We start from the raw sequence: 26,732 nt of genomic DNA, 5'->3' as shown, positions 1-26,732 counted from the left end.
ATGACATTTTTAGCTTTCATGAATGCAACCTTCGTTAATTCAGCTTAATTACAGACCTCGCCGGATCGGGAAGATTTCCACGATTTTGCTGGGCCAATAGGCCACTGATTAAGGAGGCCGAACCGTAAAACCAGTTAGTTTGGCCAGCTTTCCTTCCTGAATCTCGGAATTCGATCTCGCTTCGTCTGGTAGCTTAGAATTTTAATCATAAGGTTCGGTCTAAATTTATGCGCTTGTGGGCTTGTTAACCCAGTCATCATTTAATGTGTGTTGTGGCTAGCTTTTGACAAGAATCGTTAATATGTAGTCCGCCTACCCACGAAGGGGCTGGGCTAAGTTAATAAAACCTGCTGTTCTAGGCTTGAGTCTGGCCAGTCCGTTTGTTCTAATCCGCCCGGGTGATAGTTCAGGTGTCTACGTCTCTCAGTTCTTCTAGACAGTTCGTCAACAAACAAGCGCGAAATTATGATTGCACTTACGTTAGTCGCGCTTGTGGTGGCTTTCGGGGGGATCTCAATATTTCTTTTCCTAAAAAAGAAATCATCCTTTGCTAAGGATCTTCCATCAGTACAACCACGCTATCCGCTTATTGGAAATGGATTACTCCTACTATGGAAAAATGATGAACAGATGTTTGAAAATTTCACCCGAGCAATGGCACATACGGCCAAGTTGTTCACCTTTTGGCTTGGACCGATTCCGGCCGTTTGCAGCAGCGATCCGGAAATGGTGCAGCAGATTCTAACCCATCCGGATTGTATGGAGAAGCCGTTTATGTATGATTTTGTGAAGCTGGATCACGGAATGTTTGCCGCTAAGTGTGAGTGTCTGGGTTTAATCGATGCCGAATTAAATCAGTTAATTTACAGAAAAAAAATAATTAAAAGTGAGTCTTGAGAGATCCAGTCTTGGAAAAATGTTAAAAACTCAAAACGGATTTTAATTGGTTTTGTTAAAGTGAATATTCTGAAAGGATGAGTAATTTACTGAAAATAAATTAAAATGAATCAATGTGGATCAATAACTATGTCAAAATAATATTCTTGTGTAAAAATATATAAAGGATCAACTCAAACAACTTGGTTGTCTGACCATTTCAAGGTTTTTTTTGCTCAAATCTTCAAAAAGGTTTAGAAAATGGAAATTCTTCTAATCTGTAGTGCCATCATATCAACCAAATGAAAAGACTTTATCAAAAGAACTCCAAAAACTTTGCTTTTGATGAGTGAAAATATCGGATATTCAAACAAAACTGCCCTCTTAAAATTTAAACAATGTGCATAAACTGTGAGCAAAGTATGTATTTAAGTAAACGAAAACTGATGAAGACTTTACATTTGAAAGTGGAAATATGGCTGTTCATTTGAAAGGAAAGAAAAGGAGCTCGCAGTTAACACTAGAAGGACCGGAAAATTGAATATACCTATTCGGACCGTGACCAGTCAAAATGACTGGTAAAGGGGAAATTTTTTATATCTTAATATTTTTAACTTTTTTCTTTTGAAATCATTTTGTTATTTATTCGATAACATTTTTGTTATAAAATGGAAATATTTTTTCACCATGGGTGCCCGGAATCACCTCATTTTGGCATAGTTGACGAATGCGTGTATGTCATAAAATGAATATGTCAAATAATTATCAAAAAATTAAAACACATTATCAATCTAATTATAAAAACATGTTAGATGGCTATGGGTATTGACCATGGGTGCACACTAGTGCACAGTTTCACTTCAGTTTTGTTTTAGAAGATATTTTCTATCATCCATCGCTCTGAAATTTTTCATCCCGATGCCTATAAATTATACCTGATATTGTAGGTATTGAAGCATATTTTTTATATAAGTAGAGCAATTTACCATGGGTGCACGGATTCACCACTATTCATCCAAAATCAATTGTTTTGCATGTTAAAGGTAAAGAATAAAGACTTTTATAGATTCAAATGAAAATTTATGTTATGTACATGGTTTTTCACTATGAGTGCACGGATTCACCGCGTTTTAGTTAAACATTGGACTTTTTGCAATTTTTTTAAAAGCATAATTACAAATCTTAACTAAACCAAAGTCGAAACCATGTCTTGAGACATAATGATTTAAATAACGATTTTTATTTTAAGTTCCTTTTTTTCATTCCTGGAAAAAAAAATTTCAATCATATATTGAAATAATAAATTTATTTATTTATTATTGCAATCGTATATTTACCTGATAAGATCTGACCAGCATCCAAGAAATTGGAACACGGTTACCATGGATCGAGTGAATTTTAGGAATTATATGCATCAGGTTATGTCGTGCGACGGAAAACAGTGGAAATAAAAATAATGAATTAAATGTTAAATGTACGCGTTGATTTGTTTTTCCTTAAAAGTTTTTCGATTGACTTATATTTCATTTCAAATGCCTATCATATCTAACTCAAAAATAATTGTGTTCTGAAGCAAGTTGAAAACTATTATTTCTGTATAAATAAAAACGGCGAATTTACTGCCATTCCGAGCACCCATGTTGAAATATCTTAGCGTCAATGTGGTCTACCAGATAGGCTGGCGTGAGTCTAGTCTAGGTATGCCAGGCGTACTGGGTTCGATTCCCGGTATCGGCAAGAAAATACTTGGGTTCAAACCCCATAAGTTGCCAAAAGGTAAGATATGTTGCCTCTTATAACAAGAATATTCAATAAGAATGTTCAATCAGTTGCCAGCTGACCACGTATATACACGGGTACCGGAGTACCTGTAAGTGAACTTGCATTGGAAATTTGTCGAACCTAATAATCCAACATATGAATAATAATCATATATAAACAAACATTTAAATTGTTCAGTTTCATAGCTTATGTCTTCAAATATGAATAAATAAGTACACAATTCATAGTTATTTTACTCATACTAGTTTAGTATAAAACATATTTATCACCTAAAATTACTCGATTACTCGAATGGACATGTATTAAAACTAACGTAACTTTTACAAATCTTGATGAAATTTCGCCAAAATTTGACAGAAAGTTTAATTATAGTTGAGCAACAAAACAGACCAAAAAAATCGGGAGTCAAGTGCTTGAAGCGCCACACAGCGGCCAATCCGAGAACTTTTTTTTACAAATCTTCATGACTTCGTATCGAAAATCAATAATTTCATAAAGAATGACACACTTCTGCCCACCATAAAACAACTAGGGTTCATTGTCTTTAATGTGTATTGCAAATGAAATCAAAAGCAAGCGAAAAAAAATATCTTGTTTGAGTTATAGGGTTATGAACTTTACCAGTCATTTTGACTGGTCACGGTCCAAGTGTCCATGGCGAAATTTTTCTCGCTTATTAAAAGAGCTAGTGGAATAAAAAATACACAGTTTTGTAGAGATTCAAAATTCATGAAAAGTCGTATTTTTGCGAATTTTTAAAGCGAAGTATTTAAAAGATATTCAACAAACAAAGTGTCCAACCAGTCATTTTGACTGGTGCGGTCTTTCTAGTGTTAAACTCCCGGAGAACTCTGTTTTTTGGCTCATTTTTATAATTCAAAAACATGCATGTTTCATAGGATGGTCCAAAAAGGCGGTAAGTCTCCGTTTGAAAACCCTGAATGTGCTCAAATTGTTCCTCAACTGGTCAACTCTAAGGGGTCATTCAACATTGCCTTTTTTTTTGTTAAATATCGCCTGATTTTAGAGGAAGTCTTGGTGAATGAGGCTTTTCTCGTTTACTTAACGCTAAGCAGTGTACACCACTCGATTCAGTGACAAATTTTACACAAAAGCACTTGATTTTTGCATTTCATTTGTGAATTGCTCGATTGTTACAATGAAATTTATGCACAAATAAAAAAAAGTTAGGGGAAATTGGAGCTATTCAGTCGTTTCTAATCATTCTAGTGCAAAAACGCGACACAACCAGGTAAAGGATAAATAAATCTACCAAAAATCATCATTCATGATGAAAAATTGTTGGATTACATTTTGTTTGACTGCATTTCTTTGAAAAGTTTCTCAAGTTTAGGAAGAAGAGGCCAAATCAGCCACTTGTCGTAGTAATAACAACAATTTAAATACACCAATCGATTCAGCCGACTTTTTTTTTTATAGAAAAGAGTATGGTCAAGGTAACCAGATTGCCCGGATATTTAATGTAAAATTTGGGAACAGTCCGGCCTGGCCCGATTACCCGGATCAATTCACTATATTTGGGAAAAAAATGTATTGAATTTTTTTTTATTAATACTTACCAAACGAAATTTTTAGAGAAAGTTTTATACAAACAATCGTGAAAAGTTTTTAGGAAGCCTAAAATATGAATTGAAATGAGTCGATGATTTTCGATAAATTTTTTTTTGTTTAATTGTTTGTTTAGTTGAGTAATTTCTTAATTTGGACAAAATTTGCCCGGATGATTGAAAAATCTGTCAACCTTAAGTAGGGTTTATAAAATGTTTTGTAGCAAGGCAAATTGCTACAACCGAAATTATACCTAAACACCTTAAAAAATGGGAAATTGAGCAAAATGAGGCACTAAGACTCATTTCATCATAACTCGGTGTTGACCATTCGAGTCCTCGTGTTTTTTTTTAATAAATAATGCTTGTTTTTTAAGCGAGACGTTCTTGCCGGAATTGGGTACCTTTTTTGGGCTCAAAAATCCCCACTGTGCGTAGTCGTGAGGAAGAAGGAACATTTGTTAGACCAGAAGTATAAAAAAAAATCTGATTCATTCAATTCCCAAAACAATGGTAAAATATGATAAAGATTTCTTAAATTCTTTTACCGGCTATATCAGTGAAATTTTATTTTCTTTGAGAAAGAATAATGAAAAATTGAAAGATTATAGACGGATAGAAGATTCGAATAATGTTTTTGACTCATAGCAATATAAGCTGTCATTTGTGTCTGTTACAATATTTTGTGATTAATTTTTGCTTCTAGTATTTTGTAGTGCTGTCTGACTTACTGTGTAAAAATCCGAACTTCCTCCTATTTTCTGGATTAAACTTCCGCAGCATCGATTTTTCATAGTCACTTCTTTTCATTTTTTGTTTTGCTTTGATCTGTTATAACTAGTCTGTGCTATTGTTTTCTGAATGTTGTTGGATTTGTGTTTCTGTGTTGATAGTTTTATGTTTTTGGTTTATTTTTCGTATGTGTTGGATGGTTTTAAAAATGTTTGCGTATGATGTAGGTATGTTTCTTTTTTTAGGTTTATTGCATGTTTTGTTGTTTTAATGTGGCAACTCTCCAGGATCAACAATTTGTTTTCGTTGTCACATCTGTCGATGATATCCGCTTTATCGATGTCGAACAGGTGATCCATAGCAATTTCATGTTCCAGTAAAGCTGTTTGTTGGCGAAGTTGTTGAATTGCGTAATCCTGTTTCGTGTATTCGATGTTCCATAATCGCTTGAGTTCATTTGTTTGGGTCCTGTGCTATGAAATCCGTTGTTTGAGTTTCCTCGTAGTGCATCCAATGTAGCATGCTTCGCAGTTTTCCGTTTCTTGTGTTTCCTCCTCTTTCCAATGTCCTTTGCAATTTATTCGTCGTTCGTCGTGTTTTGTCTTTTATTATCGTGAAAAGGCATCCAATAGTCTTTGCTTGTTTACTTGCTGTTCGTATATCTGCATATTCCGAACGCAATTTTTTTTGTTATGTTGGTTCTTAGACCATCAATATTTGTGAGCAAGCGTGAAATTTTATTTTCTTTGGATGTCACTTTTTTCATTGAGACGATTAATAATCCCATTGAATAAACCAATTGGGTAATCATTCAGTCTCAAGTTTGTGCGAATAATTTCGTGGATTTCATTGTTGTTTGCTCGGGATGAAAACAATGAAACACGCTTTGAGAAAGATTGTTCGGTAATAATACACCATAGAAGAGGTTGCAAAATGTCAATGCCTATTTAGCAAATCTCAATGCCCAAAATGCGCTGAAAAAGTACTGTACTAAAGATGGTATTTTTGTAAAAGTACTACTGCCATAAAGATTCAAGATCCCAAGTAAAATTATGTGACCACTACATTCAAGGGAAACAAAAAAATATTTGATAAGATTTTCATCCTATTGGATAGTACATACTAAAACATATATAGTGAGAATTGAACTCACTCCAACATTCTCATCTAAGCTTGCCAGACCGATATCTTTCCCAGTGCACCATCTTGTCATGGTCTTTCTGCCACTGGCAATTATCAAAAAAATGCACTCACTGGCCATCTGCCGGCGTTTATAGGTGGGTTTTCAAAATTAAAAAAAAAATACTTTTTTAAAACAGTCAGAACTTAGGAAATTTAAGTATTTAAAAAAAATATAAAAATGCCTTATGATACCTTTAAAATGTAGAAAACCTTACCATTTTTTTTTATTTTTATCTTTTATAATAAAAAAGTTATGAAACAATGAAAAAAGTGGCCCATGATACCCCGCTCTCCCCTATTTATTTTCAGAAACTTACGTACAGCACGTGTGAATATTTATCTTAACTATCATCAACAGGTTAAGTTCTAATTTTTTAGTTCGAGGAATTCCCGAGATTTTCGATCATTTCCCGGGATTCGAGAATTCCCGATTTTTTTTATTACCCGGAATTTCCGGTCTAAGTAAGTAATTATATTGATAACTACTTAGTAAGTAATATTGATTTCATGCCTTTTCACGATTTTTTTTCCATTTGATAAGGATTAATGAATAGGTTACCTGATTAAAAAACTGCTTACAAGCTCACAATAAAATAAACCATTTAATTTAAAATACAATGCATAAAGACTGAATGAATTTTTTTTTCAAGGGCTTTTAAACCTTTTGTTGATTATTTCTAATATTCAAACCCTTCATTATTTATCCCATTAACGTGAAATCGCCATCCATTTCTAAAGTTCACAATTCTCCCCGAAAAAATATGTCGGTCTTTTGAATTAAAAAAAAAACGCTAAAAAATGGAATTGTTGAAAAATGATACCTTTTGTGAATTCTTTTTTTAAGGACTTTTAACACTTTCTCGTTATCCATCCAAACAATTTCCTTTTGTGTTTATGTTTGTCTTTAATAGGCTCAGCCGACATAAGACCTTGGAAGCTGAAATTTGGATTGAATGCTCACTAGGACCAGGAAGGATGAAAAATATTTTCAGATTTTCGGATGATCCCTTTTGGAAGGAGTCGTACATACCTAAATACTGTTTTAGCGATGTTGTCGTTATAATATATTGTATTGACATGAAAATTGGTACATGGGGGTTAAGAGGGACGAGCAATTGATTTCAGGTATCATATTTGTGTGAGGGGTCAGCATAAGCGGTCGTCCATATACAATGTTCTTTTACAATATCGACGTTAATCTGACATAAATTGGAGTGAAAACTGGCACACAGGGGTTCTTAGAAAAAAAAACTATCGATTTCAGATACCGTCAACTGGGGCATCATGCAACACTTTTCAAATTCAATGGCTTTTAAAAACTTAATGTCCACTAATAGGACTTGTGATATAGCTCAGTTGGCAAGTCAGTTGCTTCCTGAGCCGATGTTCGTGAGTTCGAGCCCAAGAGTAAACATCGATCACAGATGCATTGGATAAATTTTTCAATGACTGTCCACCAACTGCATCTTTGATATAAGTCGAGAATGACATAAAGATTTTAAAACGACTATAATCCAAACAAAAAACCAAAAAAAAAATGTCTACAGATAATCAGTCAGCTTGTACATCAAAATTTTCAGATTTGATTTGACATCAAATTGAAGTAGTCAGAAAAATTATTGGTTTCACCAGTTATTTTTTATTTTTCTAAAACATGCGATTTTTACCTTACTGAGAAAATTGGGTAAGTTGTAAAAATTTTTGTTTTTTTTAAGAAAAATCAAATTAAGACGTTTGAAAATTAAAAGATCTTAAACATTTTGTGATGTCAAACCACATGAAGCATAAACTGCAGTAATTTTCAATTTTGTTTAAATTAAGTTTTTTACTTTTTTCTGTCAAAAAGGTTTTTGAAGAAAAATCATAAGGGTGCTGCATACATTTAGAGGTAATAAAAACTACAAAAAAATCTTCTAGCTGAAATAATTAAAATTAATTTTCAGATGGATGAAATTTAGAAATAAACAAATGCATGATGCAACACAATCATATTCCAGCATATGGAAACGATATTAAAAAGTGAATCTTTGATTAGCAATTTGATGCATTTAAGCCCAGATTTATATCTAAGTTATAAATATATTTATTTAAAAAAAAACTGGTATTCGCCGAAAAATATTTTTACACTTACAATGTGGAAAAGGATAATAAATGCAATCTATTTGTTTGTACAATTTATGCATCCATTGGTCGATTTTTAAATTTTCAATAAGAATCGAAACTTAAAAAAAACTGTCTCACAATGTGAGAAACTATGTCATTATCATTTTGTTATCTTTAAACGATAACTTAATACGCTTTATTAAAATTAAAATTGAATGTGTTTTTTAATATACAAATGTTGCATCTTACCCTGTTTAACGGTGATGACTGTGAAAAATACCCAATTTAGAAGTGATTTGCTACTTAAACAATACTATTTTTGTTAAAAAAATTTATGAGATTTTTGAAATATAAGTTTTAATGTTTTAAATTTTAAATTTATGTTAAATGTTTTTTGTTAAATTCTGCATTAATTGCTTTTCACTTTCGTAAAAATAAGCAACCTAATACGGTTGCTTTAGATTCATACTGATCATTGATGTTTTTGAGAATGACCGATACCTAAACTTTTCTCGCAAAAACCTTGTTTTTTTCGTGTTTAGTAAGAAACGTGCATAAAAATTGTCCCGAACGGATAAGCGTACCAAAAACTATGGACTTGAGATAAGTTTGAGGCTCGGTAAAATTATTAAATATGCATTTTTTCCAAAACGTATTTTGTGATTGTATTTTATGATTTGCCTTCCTGTTTCAGTAACATCCAATTTTTTCTGACCAGTTGATTCAAAACAAACGGGATTTTTATTTGTATTCGAACTAATTGAATATTCTATTTGATTCATCTAGTTCTTAACTTTTCTTTGAACAAATCAAAAATATAACTGATAAAGCAACTGATTAAATTGTCATCAATTTGTAAAATTTGGAATGAATATTTTTCGTACTTTTTTCTAGATCACATCTGGAAGGTTCAAAGGAAGCGTTACAATCCAACTTTCAATCAGAAGATCCTTCAAGGCTATGTACCAATTTTCGAAGAGCGCTGCCAGGCGCTTGTTGACAAACTGAGAACCAAAGCAGCCTCCGGTGCAAGCTTTCCACTTTCCCCACACATGCTCCGATGCGCCATGGAAATGGTCTGCGCCACGACGATGGGCGTCGATATCAATCAAAATCCCGGTGCCGATCGACTCGTTCATCTGATGCAAACGTAAGTATTCATTTTTTTTTATTTAAAGATTAAGAAAAGATCTCAAAACATTTTACATTAACTAAAAATTTTGACGTTTTGATCTAGATTGAAGGGCAACCCGCATGGAGCAATATCATACATAAACGATCCCCATTATCTTCTTCCCAAGACACCCAAAAGATTCCCTTAATAGTTTTGGGATTATTAAAGAACGATTATACAGATCGTTTTTTCATGAATTGGAATCGTTTAGACACAAATAACGATACAGGGAACGGGTTGTTAAGTAAATAAACGATTCATTTTTTTGGCTTTTTTCTTTTCGAAAACGGCCTTGACCCGAGTTATATGATTCGTGTAATCTTCACTTTATGATCTTTTAAGAAAATGATGACGATAGAATGTATCTTTAAACAATAATAAAAAGACAAAAAATCATCTAGGCGGGACGATTCGTGCTATGATTCGTAATTTATAGTAATATAAATAAATTTGCTAATAGACATTTAAAATATCTGTATTTTTCAGATTTTATTATAATAGTCAATTTTTAAGTTACATTCATAGTTCCTTTAGTTTCAACTCTAGTAGATAAATTAGAATTTGGTGTACATTTCAAAGCTTCATGAGAAACAAACGAGCTTTCGAAGCCGATCTATGAGTTCACTAACTTACAATGCTTCACATAATCTTTTAATGATGTTCTAAAATTAAAACTGTACTTCCAATAATCAAATTGTATATCTTACAATTTCCAAAAACATTTTAATGAGTACCAATCCATATAACCATTTTTCATTCCAATAATTAATAAAAAGTGATACATTAAATTCAAATTTTCATTTCGGATAAAAATAAATTTGGTTCTGAAATCTTCTTTAAATAGATTTTGTTATTTTGGTTGGTGTTTAGAATATTGTATTTTCAAAAAACATGATTTCTGATACTAATTTTTCTGTTCAACCCTGATTTATACTTATTTATGTAGAAATGATTATTAGATATAACTTTGTCAACTGATTTTGTAATTCAACTATCAAATGAAAAATTGCAAATGCTTTTCGAGAAAGACAAAATAATCTTCAACATTGCTGTTGAAATGGTCGAAAATGAATAAATATAAAATGTGTTTATCAATTAGAATTCTTGAATTCATTGAATTCTTTATACGACCCTTCTGTACATTATGTTCTCATTCGCATCATTGAGATGTTCGAAGAAACAGAATAGCAGGTTATATGATGACTTATATAATGGCATCTGACTGGTATGACTTCCAGACGGCATCTCCGATAAAAAAGTTGATTCAGAAAGATGTCGTACTAAATAGCTTTTGTCAAGATTTGCCCGTTTGCCTTTCCGTTTTTTATTCATACTATAGCAGGCAAGCCTTGAGCACGCTGACCACTTTCGAGCAATGTGGAACACTCAGAAGTAGACGCTTCTACCAGAATGTTTAACCTAAAATAACAAGAAGAAAATCAAATATTTGAAATTCTTAATTTCCAAAGACATTACCAACATATCGTGATAACGAAATAATTTTGGTTCGAAAGGACAATGTGTTACAAAAACTTACCACTGGAGCTGTTATTCAGTTTGTAATGTCGTCATTGGTTTTGTGCTGCCAGATCCGGATCTGTTCATCGCAGTGTTTCGTTCATTCTCTTCTTTTACCTCTGCTTGGTGCACCTTTTTCCTGTGTTTCATTACATTGCAATTTTTGATGGAACTTTCTTTTCTCCACGAAAAAGTTGTTAAGGGCTAGGTCCTCCTCGTTGGACTGGTTATTCAGGGTAGATGTTTCATCGTTGCAGTTAATCGGAAGCAATAGAAGTACTCGTATCGCCTGCACTATGGAACCGGCTCGTTGGGCGATTGCACCGTGACGATGATTTTGTAGCAACACTTATAACCATAACTCCGTAGTAAGTGGGAGGGGTTTTTGTACGCAGGGTCTCACAAAACGTTACTGAAATGAATAACTTTATTAATTGCAATTGCAAAACAAATCATGATACTTACACTGTCTCGATTCCCTTGAAGATAATCACAGCTTGCAGAGCAAGTTCTTCGGTTTCGAGAACTTAAGCACCTCACCGTTGAGTAGATTGTTGGCATTCAGCGCTGTCGATCCGGTATTCATGTTTTCGCCGGTTAGCAGCACAGTTACTGTCACTGTCATCAATCCCGGCTGCTATTACCGATCCATTACATCTACCTCTTTCTGCTCCACGTTCATGGTGCGTATGTGAACGGTGGCTCAGGCTAAATTTCCTAGAATGATTAATAAATGTTGATTTAATTTTAGGAGGGTAAACTATCAGTCGATTCGCCTTGCCAGGTAAATTTTTTGACGTTTCGGAGTTAGGACAAATGTATGGCCGTTTTCAAAAGCTTTCCAAAAGCTCCCTAACTAATCCAAACGTTTCTATGGAGGACATGGTGTCGCTAGTGTTTGCTTAATAACTCCCAATGGGGCTTACCTTTTGCTCTGTGAGATTTGATATTGTTCCGGAAGCGACGGATTGGAAACCGTAGTCACGCGTTCCGCTTCTACTACCTCGACACAGAGGAAGGCGGCACTGTGTACACAGACCAACCTTGCTGTAATTTCAGGCATTGTTGCAAAACTGTTAATTGAATAATAAGTGCAGACCGCGACAAAAACTTTTCCTTCCGATATTAAAGCATTAAAGCTTGTTAAACATCGCGATGACACACGTTGTTTATTATCAGATGAAGTTGATGGATGATGAAGACCAGAACAAGGGAAACCGAAACCCAAATCCGATTGTTAAACCTAAAAACAAAATGATTCAAAAGTCAAACTTAAAATGTTCACATTTATGGACAATCTTGATTCTACTAGAAATATGGTATAGGTACTCACCTTCCGAGCTGGAACATGCGAGTGCGGTTCTGAAGGAAGCTTTTTTTTATCCTTCGCGTTTTTCTTTCGGCTGACATGGAACAATTTGACCAACATCCGGAACCATCAATCGTGATTTGCTACCTCCTTTATTTTTTTTTCAATGCTTTGAAACACCTGCTCCGATGGAACTGCGACCAAAGGCGCGAAGGAATGCTTTATGCGGGGATATATAGCTTTCTCTACCGACCGATGTAGTTTGAGCACGCACTTTTTTATGTGATTCACGGGTTTTTACATTTTAAAAACATTATTTTTCTAAAAAAATTTGCTGGTTATTAAAATGATGCAATAACGAAGAGAAGTTGAGACACACTGACGCTTCACTCGAGACGCACTACATGCATTCAGATGCGCGAAAATTTCTATTTTCCAGATCATTCATCGTATCTTTCGGAAATCTTTTTCTATCGTTCCTAGCAAAGGCACCATCAGCAAAGTCGCAAAACGAATCGTGACGATTAATGTAATCAGAACCAAATAATTCAGACGATTAGGTGAACGGTATTCAATTATGCGGGAAAGCATCCACAGCTAGCACACAAGGCGTATTTTTTAAACTCTAAATTATAATCAAACAACATGCAAATGGCTGTTGACGTCCTTTTTTCCAAGCTTCTTAACGTTTAGCATCCTATAAATTTTTTTGTGCTTCGAGACAACATCCAAAAGGCTTGTTGATCTTCTCGTTTAAGTGATGATTATTTTGTTTACCAACCATGCAATCCTTCAGGAAATTGTCTCATGTTTAGTTTGTTTGTTCGCTTGAAAAAAGACCTTTTTTTACTTAAATACATTCCATAAAGATAAAATTACTGATTGTAACAGCTATGCAGGAAAAAATCTTACAATGTGAATTACCTTTTGTTTTGACATTGTTTCTTTACTCTTTTTTCAGTGCCTTTGAGTTAGTAGCCCGGAGAATTCTAAGATTCTACTGGTATCCTGAATTTATCTATCGGCTGACCTCAGATTATCGACTTGATCGAAAAATAAGGAGCGAAGCATATGAATACGGAAAAATGGTTTGGTTCTAAGATCAAAATCTATGTTGTTTCGTATTTCATAGGCGTTTTTTGTATATTTCAGGTCTTCAAAGAGTGTTTGAATCGGAAGGAGAAGGAAAACGAACAGTTCACCAACAATAATAATGACTACGAAAGCGATGGTTATCGGAGGCCTCAGACTTTTATCAACGAACTGTTGGACCTTTTTCAGAGCAAACAGATTGATGAAATAGAAATTCTGCATAATATATACACCATGGTGGTTGCGGTAAACTTGTGTAAAAATCTAATTAATCCTTCATTTTATTTACGAAATATTTTTTTCCAGGGGAGTGACACATCCGGAGGTCAAATGGCATTACTGGTAATGATGTTGGGATTCCATCCAGATCTTCAGGAAAAAGTCTACCAAGAAGTCATCGAAGTTTTCCCTCCAGGTGTCAAACTCGAAATTACTTTCGAGTCACTTCGAAGGCTAGAATACACCGAAATGTTCATCAAAGAAGTTCTTCGGCTCTATCCAATCGCACCGAATATTATGCGATGCTCCTTGAAGGATGTCCAGCTAATGGAAGGATTGACGGTACCGAAGGATACAATATTCATCTTTAACATTTACAATCTTCATCGAAGACCCGATATTTGGGGACCGGATGCTGAACAATTTGATCCGGAACGATTTTCACCGGAACGTTCGGCTGGAAGACATCCATTTGCATTCCTTCCGTTTAGTGGTGGCGGCAGAAATTGCATTGGTAATTTTGATGAATTTTTCATTTTTCCATCTATAAATTATGCATTCCTTTTTTTTCAGGTATTCGATACGCTATGATGACGCTGAAAATTTTAACTGTTTATTTGCTGAAAAACTTTAAAATTTCTACCACCGAAAACAAAGAAGATATCCGGTATAGGATGGATTCTCTGCTTAAAATGGTTCGAGAGCCAAATGTATCTTTAGAACCTAGAAGTGCTATAGTGAAATGAGTCAACGAAAGCAAAGATTTTTTTTGAAGGGCATTCTTAAACACTTTCGTTCTGCCAATTTGTTTAAAGTTCTGTTCTTATGAATGTTTTATTCACTGGAAGATTCTTTGAAAAGTTTTATTATTATATTATTATAAACAACGATATTCATAGGACAATGTTGTAAAATAACAAAGATCTCTTCATAAACTCAATGATAAGGAATTTTAGAATAAGGTTTCATAGTAACGAAATAACGATTTAATTAAAAAGAAGAAGTTTTGAGTCGTTCAATGATCAAATAAAACTTGAATGATATAAAATATCTTCAAATCTTATCATATGACTTTTAATACAATTCAAAAGCCCAACATGCGTAACAGGAAGAAATGTCATGTCGAATATCCAAAACGAGACATAACTATCCATTAATGACAAAATTGACAAAATTGACAAAATTGACAAAATTGACAAAATTGACAAAATTGACAAAATTGACAAAATTGACAAAATTGACAAAATTGACAAAATTGACAAAATTGACAAAATTGACAAAATTGACAAAATTGACAAAATTGACAAAATTGACAAAATTGACAAAATTGACAAAATTGACAAAATTGACAAAATTGACAAAATTGACAAAATTGACAAAATTGACAAAATTGACAAAATTGACAAAATTGACAAAATTGACAAAATTGACAAAATTGACAAAACTGACAAAATTGACAAAATTGACAAAATTGACAAAATTGACAAAATTGACAAAATTGACAAAATTGACAAAATTGACAAAATTGACAAAATTGACAAAATTGACAAAATTGACAAAATTGACAAAATTGACAAAATTGACAAAATTGACAAAATTGACAAAATTGACAAAATTGACAAAATTGACAAAATTGACAAAATTGACAAAATTGACAAAATTGACAAAATTGACAAAATTGACAAAATTGACAAAATTGACAAAATTGACAAAATTGACAAAATTGACAAAATTGACAAAATTGACAAAATTGACAAAATTGACAAAATTGACAAAATTGACAAAATTGACAAAATTGACAAAATTGACAAAATTGACAAAATTGACAAAATTGACAAAATTGACAAAATTGACAAAATTGACAAAATTGACAAAATTGACAAAATTGACAAAATTGACAAAATTGACAAAATTGACAAAATTGACAAAATTGACAAAATTGACAAAATTGACAAAATTGACAAAATTGACAAAATTGACAAAATTGACAAAATTGACAAAATTGACAAAATTGACAAAATTGACAAAATTGACAAAATTGACAAAATTGACAAAACCGACAAAAATTACAAAAATTACAAAAATGACAAAAATTACAAAAATTGACAAAATTGACAAAATTGACAAAATTGACAAAATTGACAAAATTGACAAAATTGACAAAATTGACAAAATTGACAAAATTGACAAAATTGACAAAATTGACAAAATTGACAAAACCGACAAAAATTACAAAAATTACAAAAATGACAAAAATTACAAAAATTGACAAAAATTACAAAAATTACAAAAATTACAAAAATTACAAAAATTACAAAAATTACAAAAATTACAAAAATTACAAAAATTACAAAAATTACAAAAATTACAAAAATTACAAAAATTACAAAAATTACAAAAATTACAAAAATTATAAAAATTACAAAAATTACAAAAATTACAAAAATTACAAAAATTACAAAAATTACAAAAATTACAAAAATTACAAAAATTACAAAAATTACAAAAATTACAAAAATTACAAACAAAAATTACAAAAACTACAAAAATTACAAAAATTACAAAAATTACAAAAATTACAAAAATTACAAAAATTACAAAAATTACAAAAATTACAAAAATTACAAAAATTACAAAAATTACAAAAATTACAAAAATTACAAAAATTACAAAAATTACAAAAATTACAAAAATTACAAAAATTACAAAAATTACAAAAATTACAAAAATTACAAAAATTACAAAAATTACAAAAATTACAAAAATTACAAAAATTACAAAAATTACAAAAATTACAAAAATTACAAAAACTACAAAAATTACAAAAATTACAAAAATTACAAAAATTACAAAAATTACAAAAATTACAAAAATTACAAAAATTACAAAAATTACAAAAAATACAAAAATTACAAAAATTACAAAAATTACAAAAATTACAAAAATTACAAAAATTACAAAAATTACAAAAATTACAAAAATTACAAAAATTACAAAAGTTACAAAAATTACAAAAATTACAAAAATTACAAAAATTAAAAAAATTACAAAAATTACAAAAATTACAAAAATTACAAAAATTACAAAAATTACAAAAATTACAAAAATTACAAAAATTACAAAAATTACAAAAATTACAAAAGTTACAAAAATTACAAAAATTACAAAAATTACAAAAATTACAAAAATTACAAAAATTATAAAAAAAGACTTAAATTGAAGATATGGACAAAAATAAGCAAAATTTGAAATATTTTCCATTTTGAAGAAATGCATTATCTTTTCTTTGAAGTTTTTCGACACTCCTTGCGTTTTACTGAACCAAATAAACACTAGAAAAGAAATTTTAATTTTGGTACATGGTTTTGACATTAAAAAAGGAATGTGATATGTCTTTTTTTAACGGTGTGTTGATGAAAGCTGTCGTTTGTAAGAAACTGAAAAGAATATTTATTTTTTTTTTATCGTTGAAAAAATGAGGTTAAAACATAAAACGCAAGCAAAATACCTGATATGAAAATATCAAAAATCGCAAAGTTTTTTCCATTTTTCTGCATTGTCGATGTCCTTTGTTTCACTCAATGACTGAAAAATTAACCTTAAAAATCGATCTCTTCCTTTTCTATGTACTTTTTATGTCATCAATAAAAATTCTTCCTAGATAATACCGGTTAATATGAGTAAAACGCCAAAAATATTGTTTTCAAATGATGAAAAATGTAAAATTCTTTCTAGAATGTGGCTTACTAAAAAATGGCAAATAATAAATGTTTTGCTCCAAAAAAAACCAAGAAAGATTATAAATCGAGCATGTTCTAAATAGTGAATGTCCTTATTTAATTTTTGGCATTTCGGCGAGTTGTGAAAATTCAAGGTAGAATATTTAGAAAGAACATGAAAGTATTATAGGTGGAAAGATCAAAGCTAGAGCGCTTTGGGTAGAAGAAATTGAATAGTTGGTGAAAATGTGAGCAGGGCTTTTGTTTTGTGAACAGCTTTTGAACTACTTGCGTGATTCTTTCCTGTGCGCCGTTTCAATGTTGATAGGAAGCGATGAAGAAACCCATCGCATTCCTACCCACATTGAAACAAGGACGGGTCAACAAAAAGTAGCAACCATCCGATGTACCTAAAAAAGTAGCACGCATCGATAGAATTGGCTTAGCAATAGAACAGCACATGTGAGCGCTGCTTGGGTGATTTTTTGCCTGGTCGGACACAATGTCATGTGTTCAACCCGTCCGTGTTTCAATGTGGGTAGGAATGCGATGGGTTTCTTCATCGCTTCCTATCAACATTGAAACGGCGCGCGGCAAAGAATCACGCAAGTAGTTCAAAAGCTGTTCACAAAACAAAAGCCCTGCTCACATTCGATTTCTTCTACCCAAAGCGCTCTAGCTTTGATCTTTCCACCTATAATACTTTCATGTTCTTTCTAAATATTCTACCTTGAATTTTCACAACTCGCCGAAATGCCAAAAATTAAATAAGAATATATCCCGGCGGCGATTAAAATAAGATAACAAATAGTGAATGTAAAAAAGTAAAAAAAAAAATATAGTTCCTTTTTACTTCTCTTTTGGATCTTATTCGAAGATCACTTGACTGAGAAATGTGATCAACTTGCACTTATACAATAAAATATTACAGAAAAAGGGTGTGATATATTTTATTTTATATTCAAGAGCAAAGAAATAGGAAAAATAAGGAAAAAAAATCATAAATCTCAACAGGAAAGGGAAAAGAAATCCATAGAAAAATAAAATATTCTGATTAACATCCTTAATTAATTTCTTTCCAAATTGTTCATTGTCATCAGATGTTGAAAAAAAATGATTTCTTTATCTAAATTGTCATAACTGTTCCAACGTCTCCAACCCGTTAATTTTGATTAACCAAACAATCTAAAGATTTTGTACTTAAAAAAAACGGATTAAGAAAAAAAAAATCAATCAAATAAGGGAGGTTTTGCAAACGTCTAATGATTTAGACGTTGGGTTTCAATTGATGTTTGTGTTTTATATTTATTTTCTTCATACTGCCCTAAATTTTCATTTCAGCGCAAAAATTTCATCGTTTATAATACTCTAAATGAAAAACTGTATAAAATTTTGAAACAAATTCATGTGTATTTTACAATAAAAGAAAAAAAATTGCTTTATTTTATTCAAACTTTATCTGGAATTTTATTTCATCTACCTACAGCATTGCGATTGAAAAACAAGTTTATTTTTAAGAAATTATAAGATCAACCAATCATGAATAAAAAAAAAAGATTATTACCCGATAAGAAAAGAAAAACTAAATTAAATCAAGATAAGATATTTTGACATCTATTTTTTTTCCTTTCAAAATGAGAAATAATTTACAAAGCATAAAAAGCTTGTATGCCAAAGTTGTCCTTTACTCACGTTTTTGTTTGTAATGGTTGAACTATCTCCTGACTTGTACTTAAACTTTCGTGCATTGTATCCATTTTGAACAATTCTTGAAAGGTTTCCAGCGTTCAATTTCGCGAGAAATAATATTAAATCTTTAAATGGACAATAATGAAAAAATTGATTTCTAAGACCATTTTCCTGCATATGACCATAGCCAACTCGAAAATACAATAGTTGATATTCCTTATTCTGAATTAGAAATTTGAAGCAGTGTAGTAAAAGTTTGAAACTAGATTCGAGCCAACAGGATTTAAATTTCAAGAAACACTTAAATTTAAAGACATATGAATCAATTCACAGAAAAAAGGTTATAGGGATGAATCATCCTACAGGATGAAAATCCCAGAAAAAAAAATAAATTCACAGAAAAAGAAATTTTTTAAATATGATACCAGATATAAAAGGAAATCAAATCCGATTTCTTAAAAAAAAAATCACATGAGATCAGATATTTAAACTTGATTAAAAATTGTTTATCATAATGATAATAGATGATTGTTAAATTTCAATCATATTTCTTTTCTTTATATTCAATTGAAGGGTTGATTGAAAGATTCCGCTTGACATTTTAAAAATATTCAACCACGATTAGAAATGTGAATTCTCGATATAAAAAAAAAAACTATCCATTTTGTACTAAAGAGAATTTGTTCAAAACACATAGCTGATGAATGAAATTAATTTGACTTAAAAAGGGAACTATTTAAAAACCTTGATTTCAAGAAAGCTAGTATTCAAAGCCAAGAAATATTCAAATTCTTACAGTTATCAAAATCCCAGGCAAAAAAAAAAGAATTTTTGAATTCTTAATATTGATTTTGTATATTTCAATTTATCGTTGAAAGCTTAAACTGACAATAGTTTGAGTTGGTAAATTTGATTCCTTGAATGGGCAAAAAGGAGCTAAAAAAAATAAAATTAAGAAAATCCATGTTTTGATTTAAACATTGAAAGCACTAAGCAAATACTAATTTATTTACATTGCGCATTAAAATGTTGCTTCAATGTTTGCTACTTATAATAATTTTCAAAACACTATATAAATTTATAATAATTAAAAAAAAAAAATTTTAAGATAAGTTAACCATCGTTAATTAATTTTGTAAATTTATTTTTCGGCATATCGGTGAAAAACCGATATGCCGAAAAATAAATTTATAAAAAAAAAAATTTTAAATAAAATTTACAGATTACCTGATTTTATTCGAGTTAACAAGGATATTTAATACGGTTACTCGGATTTAGCACGGATTTATTCACTTTATTTGGTAAATAAAAAAAAATAAAAACAAATTATGATGTTTAAATTATTTATTTATGCCTCCAAAACAAAATTTTTTTGACAAAGTTGCATAAAAACAATTATGAAAGGTTTTTGGAAGTCCAGAATGAGTTCTGAAACCTGTCGATGAGTTTTCATAAAAACTCAAAACTCTCATCCGTGTCGCTACGGTCGCACTGTTAACGTTTGATTGAGATTTATTGGCTTTTAAGAAGATTATGTTTTAGGACACAAAAATTCAGAATTGAAAAATAAAGACAAACCTATTGCAAAAATTTCAAAAATCTAAATAGTATGAATAAGGGACTCGGTAAATTGATTTAAAATTTATTTCAAGTAAGAAAATGAAAAAAATAAAATTTTAAACATTTAAGGAAGAAATTTATTTGAATAAAAGCGTAGTAACATTCTGAAAATTTATTTATAAAATCAATTGATAACTTACAGCACTTTTATTTTGGTGCTTATATTCAACTGATTGATATGGAAGATCTTGGCGTCGTGAACCAAGATCATATCTCAAACTAAGTCTATCACTTCTAAGTTATGTGATATGGCGTTTAGAGGTTTTAAAATGAATCTGGTTTGAGTAGAATCAACCGTTGATACCTGATGAACTAACAAACCTTCACGAAAAAAAAAATTTGATTCTGAATCTTCTAATTTTTCTCCATTCAATCAAGAAAACAATATTTAGCTAAGATATTCTAGTTTCAGATATTCAATGATCTGAAAGTCTATATTCAATTCTAGAAATTGGAAACGATATAAATGCAAGTATTTTTGACATTATTTAGGAAAGTTTTTGAATATTTAATATAAAGCACACCGGAGCAAGTGCACATTTCTCAGTTACAAAAAATTAAAAAATACTTCATCTTCTAGAAATTGTTCTATAGGCCTAAACAAACAATGTGACAAAGATAAACTAAACTTTCTGTTAAAAAAACTGCACTATTTGATTACACACAAATTCAAGTACGTAGGGGAGAAGCAGGCTATATGTGCCTATTTATTAAGCAGAATACAAATTTAATTAAATATTACATCAAATAAGTGTACAAAAACAATATACACATGAGCAGACATCTGTTTTCTATACATTTGAGTAATTTTAATGGTGAAATTTCCTTCAGTTTTTGAGAAATCGATTTTATTTTAACTGTTATCAAAATTGAAGTACCTCAAACCGTGCGGGCTGAATGCTTATTTATGTTTTGGGCAAAATTTACGATTTTCTGGCAGTATTTCCGTAAAATTTCCTTGAAAATGGTAAAAAATGATAACTTTTATATGACAAAGATGAAGTTTAAAAGATCTATGTCTTTTAAAGTTTTATGAAATACCACAAAAGTAAGGGTTGCCATATTATGCAGGAAGTTCATCCATAAAAAAAACTATCCAATCTGTTTTGTGATTTTCAATTCTCTGTTAAGATGTAAAAAAGAGCTGAAATTCAAAGTTCTATTGATGAAAATCATATATTTTTCTGTTATTTTAGGATAGAGGCATTTTACAAACATGATGGAGGCATACAAAAACACTGTCTTAATCCACTTTCTAATCATTTTGAAACCATCATAAAAGCTTAAATTTATTTAATTTTTTAGCTCATTTGAATAATAAACAAAAACCAGCCAAGCTTCTGTTTTGAGATTTTTTACGTTTGATTTTTAAAATTTAAAATGTTACGTCAAAAGCTGTCGAAACCTTGTATGAACATTTTTTTCAAATTGGTTTATTCATATAATTTTTTCATGCCATATGTTCAAAGCATATCACTCTCAAAATGCATAGATGAGTTATATTGTCTTGTCATCCATTTCATCAAAAGGTCGTAGGCGCATTTAACCCGAAAGGCCAATTAAGGAACACTTTTCCCTACTAGACACGAAAAGTGTGTTTTTGTTCTGCATATTTTTGCTACAAAAAAGGGCATTCAAATCCAGTTTTCGTTGGAAGGCGAGTGTTTGAGTCTGTAATTCAAGTGAAAGTAGAAAATTTAAGAAAAAAAAATCAGTACACCCTGAAAGTTGTGCATCTTTAAGCCATGCAACATCTGCCATTTCAGAGAATATATCTCCAAAATGGTTCAGCATTATATTAGAATAGTCATATGAGATATCTGAAGTGTTGTATCTGAAGCGGGTATTCAAAATTCCGTAATGCCTTGGTAAATGAAGGATTTCGCTGAAATCAACAGCCAGCAAAAATGGAGTCCCATAAAGTAATTAATTTTGCAGAAAACCCAGCAAAATATCAAACATATCAAAACATGTATTAAATTCATTTTATGACCGATACACTGACGCATCTGGGAACTAGTTTGGAAAAAAACATTGCGTTTACATTCGCCCACATAAACGGCGCAAGTGTAAAATTAGAAATTTTTTCACAAAAGTATCGTTGCTCTTTACTTACATTTTTAAACATTTCACTTTCAACGGAAATTTGTTGAGATCGATGTTGTTGATCGAAAGATAATTGATAATTTTTTAAGATATACATATTTTTCTAGGACATCTGTGAATGTTGAACTACGGTGAAATCCGTTTGCATTTGCCTTGGTGTTCCTGATCAGATTTTATTTCACGAACAAATTTGTTGAAGACTGTGATCTAAGTTGACTTTTGCTTTAAAAATATTTAAATTTAAATTTATTTGAAAACTTCTTTAAAATTTTATCAAAATCCCGTATTTATGAAATGAGGAAAAGAGAACAAAATAAACTATATCTTAGAAGTCAAATTGTGGTTTGGGGAAAGTTGATAATTGATTAAAGGCTTTTATATTATTTTTTATATTTTTATAGTTTTGTCAGAAAAGTACCGAATTTTTTTAAATGACTTCGATCTTTTTTCAAAACTTTTTTTTTGAAATCAAAAGATGATAAAAAAGATTAATTGCATATTAGGATTCTAGGCATCCTAATAAATTTAATTTAGCTCTTAACTTCTTTGCACCTCGTAAAATTTGAATTTGGTTGCCTTAAGTAATTTATCAAAACCCTTTTGAATGTTGAGTTACAGGAACAAGGAATACCAGATGAAATTGAGATGAAAAATAGTTTTTTGAAGAGTATTTCATACTAGCATGAAATTTGCAACGACAAAAACATTTATCTTACACTATATTAAAAATTGAATTCCGCCGTAGACGAACCAATTTTCTACTAGGATTGTTAATACTTATTTTTTTTATATCTTTCGGGATCCAGAAATCCGTTTTCACGATTAACTCATTTTTTTTAACTATAAATTTTACTAAAACTAAAAATTTTGATTCCTTCTAATTTGTTTTTAAATTTTCTTTTGTTTCTTTGAAAACATTCAACAGTAATTCAACAGCATTACTTTTTTCCACATTTACCACCTTATGGTTGTTTTGCCTAGTCATTATTAATGGTATCAGAATGTTATATTTTTTTAAATATCCTGTAATGCTATTTTTATTCCATAAAGAGTAAAAAAAAACTTTGAATCTGCTAAGCAAAAACGAACATGAACTGGCAACACTTTCAAAGTTTTATGGTAGACAAGTTTTCCATAATCATGTACGGTGCTTATTTATGGCAAGTAGGCAAAAAGCTTTCCCTGGATAGAGGACCTCCTCAGAAAGTCGGTGCGTTGAAATACTTTTTCAAGTTCATGTATTTAGCTGTCCATGCTTAACATTTTTTTTGAATGTAAAAATGTAGAAAATCAAATATTTAATTACAATAATCAACATACAGTTAAGATAGTTATACGTGATTATTTTTCTGTGAATTTGATGGCAAAAACGCTTAGATTTAGATAAATGATTTCTAGATTAAATTGATATATAATATAATTGTAAATATGAATGAATAAAGAAAAAAAGAAATAATCAGAAAAAAATATTTATTTTGAAGCTTTAAAGAACCTTAAACATTATACGGACTTTTAGATAAGATCGTATATGCGAATATGTTATAAGTGACAAAATGGTCGATTTTGAGTTAATGCTGCCAATCGATTCTTCAGATGATACGAATGCCACGAAGATGGAAAAATGTCACTAAAAAATGATTCTTCATATTACAAACTATATTTGGTAATTTTTCTGATTTTTAGAATTTTATTTACATACTTTCACGATCCAAAGCAAAATAAAAAAAAATCGAAGAATATATGGAAAATTGCGAATCACAACAACCTTTAAGCCTGTTTTCTCGAAATAAGCTTCCATGTACTTATACCTCTTTGGCTCCAAGAGCCTCACAATTTTTTTTATCAACCTAATCTTTTAACTGATCGATTGTATGCTAAAACTTTGGTACATATTCATAATTTAAAACACTCCAACTAAGTTCAACTCAACTGTTCATGGACAATAAAATAAAGTTTCTATCGTTAACAAATGAATGATACTCGAAGACAAACTTGTGGCATTTGCTCCTCACAGCTCCACTGCATTCTCCTTTAATCATCGTTAATCTCAGTATTAGATCTCAGAACTTACAATGCATATGGGAAGGCACAACGATCAGAGTCAAAATAGTGATTAGAATACAAACAGTACTACTTGAAGTATCAGGTAAGTGAAAGGGTCGAATAATTTCAAAACTGAGAAAAAATTAAATTTTTTGAATTCACATCATATGTAGTCAGAAACATTGAGGCATTTTTTTTTAAATTGTATGAAACAAAAAACGACTTTTTGAATAAACATTCGATTCTCGAGATGATAATAGCGCCTTACTCCAGAATAGCGCAGTGCGTCTAGTAAGCCACTTACCAGTGACTTGCATGAAAGTTCAACAGATTCCAGCCGGCACCGGAGTCATGATCCCGCTATATTTAGTCGCACTTGCGCTGACACTTATCGGTTTCGTTGTTCATCGATTGATTAGTAAAAAATCATCATTTGCTAGGAATCTACCATCGGTGGAACCACGTTACCCTTTGATTGGAAACGGACTACTGGTACTGTGGAAGAATGATGAGCAAATGTTCCGGAACTTCACCGGAGCCATGGCTCATCCGGCTCCGTTGTTCAATTTTTGGCTGGGCCCGATTCCGGCCGTTTGCAGCAGCGATCCGGAAATGGTGCAACGCATTTTGACTCATCCAGATTGTATGGAGAAGCCGTTTTTGTATAATTTTGTGAAGATGGAACAGGGAATGTTTGCTGCCAAGTGTGAGTTTAGATTTTTTGAAAAAAGTTTGTGAGTCAATTTTTTCACGGTCGCCATACAAATTTTTCAGTCCATCACTGGAAACAGCAAAGGAAACGTTACAATCCAACGTTCAACCAGAAAATTCTCAACGGCTATATTCCGATTTTTGAAAGGTGCTGCCAAGTTTTGGTCGATAAGTTACATTCCAAATTGAAGCTCGGATCAGGTAGCTTCCAGATATCTGAATTCGTTCATCGATGTGCACTGGAAATGGTCTGCTCAACAACCATGGGAGTAGATATCAATAGGAATCCGGGGGCCGATAGACTGGTCCATTTGATGCAGACGTATGATTCAAGAAGTTAAAGTTTCTTTGAAGACTCACAGTTTTTGGACTTTTTAGGTCCTTCGAGCTGGTTTCTAGAAGGATGTTCCGATTCTATTGGTACCCAGAATGGATTTACCAACTGACGTCGGATTACCGCGAAGATTGCAATGCCAGAAAGGAAGCCTTCGGATATGGAAAAACAGTTTTGATGAAAATCATTGCGAGAGTTTTTCAAATTCAACTGAAACTGGTTAAAATTTTCAGATGATTAAAGAGAGACTCGACCAGCAGTTGGACAAAAACAAAATTTCATCAACCGGAAGTGATCCAGAAAACGAAATTTATCATAAACCGCAAACCTTTTTGAACGAATTGTTGGACCTATTTGTGAATGATCAAATTTCGGAGGATGAGCTTCTACACAACACTTTTTTGATGATTGTTGCTGTAAATTTTGTTAAATTTATCAAAGCTTCACAAAAATTTTGCTGGTTTCAAAAATTTTCAGGGCAGTGATACTTCAGGTGGTGAAATGGTGTTTCTAGCTCTGATGTTGGGTCTTCATCCGGAGTTACAGGAAAAGGTTTATCAAGAAATCGTTGACGTTCATCCTTCAGATGGAAAACTGGAGATTACTCCAGAATCCTTACGTAAACTGGAATACACCGAGATGATTATCAAAGAAGTTCTCCGACTTTTCCCAATGGCACCGAATATATTGAGGGCTTCGATGAAAGATGTTCAGCTAACAGAGGGCTTGACCATACCCAAGGATACGATGTTCTTCGTTAGCCTGATTAATCTACATCGCCGGCCGGATGTTTGGGGACCGGATGCTGATCGATTTGATCCGGAGAGGTTTTCTCCCGAGCGGTCTGCTGGAAGACATCCGTTTGCTTTTCTTCCCTTTAGTGGTGGCAAAAGAGATTGTATTGGTGAGTTTAGTTTTAAATTTCCGATTTCAATTTTCTTCATTTTGTGAAAAG

The 26,732-nt window shown here is 31.4% G+C and overlaps 2 protein-coding genes across 2 annotated transcripts in view; both read left to right on the top strand.

Moving 5' to 3' along the window:
* The first annotated feature begins 654 nt into the window (after positions 1-654).
* Positions 655-22,807, top strand: LOC129753609 (probable cytochrome P450 313a1). Its single transcript, XM_055749445.1, has 7 exons — positions 655-820; positions 9,138-9,393; positions 11,432-11,618; positions 11,687-11,719; positions 13,397-13,582; positions 13,643-14,069; positions 22,797-22,807. Exons 1-7 carry the CDS (start codon positions 655-657, stop codon positions 22,805-22,807), a joined length of 1,266 nt encoding a protein of 421 aa, XP_055605420.1.
* Positions 22,808-25,033: 2,226 nt separating this feature from the next.
* LOC129753608 (uncharacterized) overlaps positions 25,034-26,732 on the top strand; it is a 100,955-nt gene continuing 99,256 nt past the window's right edge. The window contains exons 1-5 of the mRNA XM_055749444.1: positions 25,034-25,438; positions 25,507-25,765; positions 25,822-25,948; positions 26,011-26,193; positions 26,255-26,681. Of these exons, the coding sequence (XP_055605419.1) occupies positions 25,048-25,438; positions 25,507-25,765; positions 25,822-25,948; positions 26,011-26,193; positions 26,255-26,681 (1,387 nt within the window). The 5' untranslated portion in view covers positions 25,034-25,047. The remainder of the gene's footprint in view (positions 25,439-25,506; positions 25,766-25,821; positions 25,949-26,010; positions 26,194-26,254; positions 26,682-26,732) is intronic.

The sequence above is a fragment of the Uranotaenia lowii genome, chromosome 3 (genome assembly GCF_029784155.1).
Source record: "Uranotaenia lowii strain MFRU-FL chromosome 3, ASM2978415v1, whole genome shotgun sequence".
Lineage (NCBI taxonomy): Eukaryota > Metazoa > Arthropoda > Insecta > Diptera > Culicidae > Uranotaenia > Uranotaenia lowii.
This window is presented reverse-complemented; position numbering and strand designations above follow the sequence as displayed.

Coding starts and splice junctions, on each gene's coding strand:
- LOC129753609 (XM_055749445.1), top strand. CDS start 655: ATGGCACATACGGCCAAGTTGTTCACCTTTTGGCTTGGACCGATTCCG. Junction 821..9,137: donor CGGAATGTTTGCCGCTAAGT/GTGAGTGTCTGG, acceptor ACTTTTTTCTAG/ATCACATCTGGAAGGTTCAA. Junction 11,619..11,686: donor CTTTCTGCTCCACGTTCATG/GTGCGTATGTGA, acceptor ATTTAATTTTAG/GAGGGTAAACTATCAGTCGA.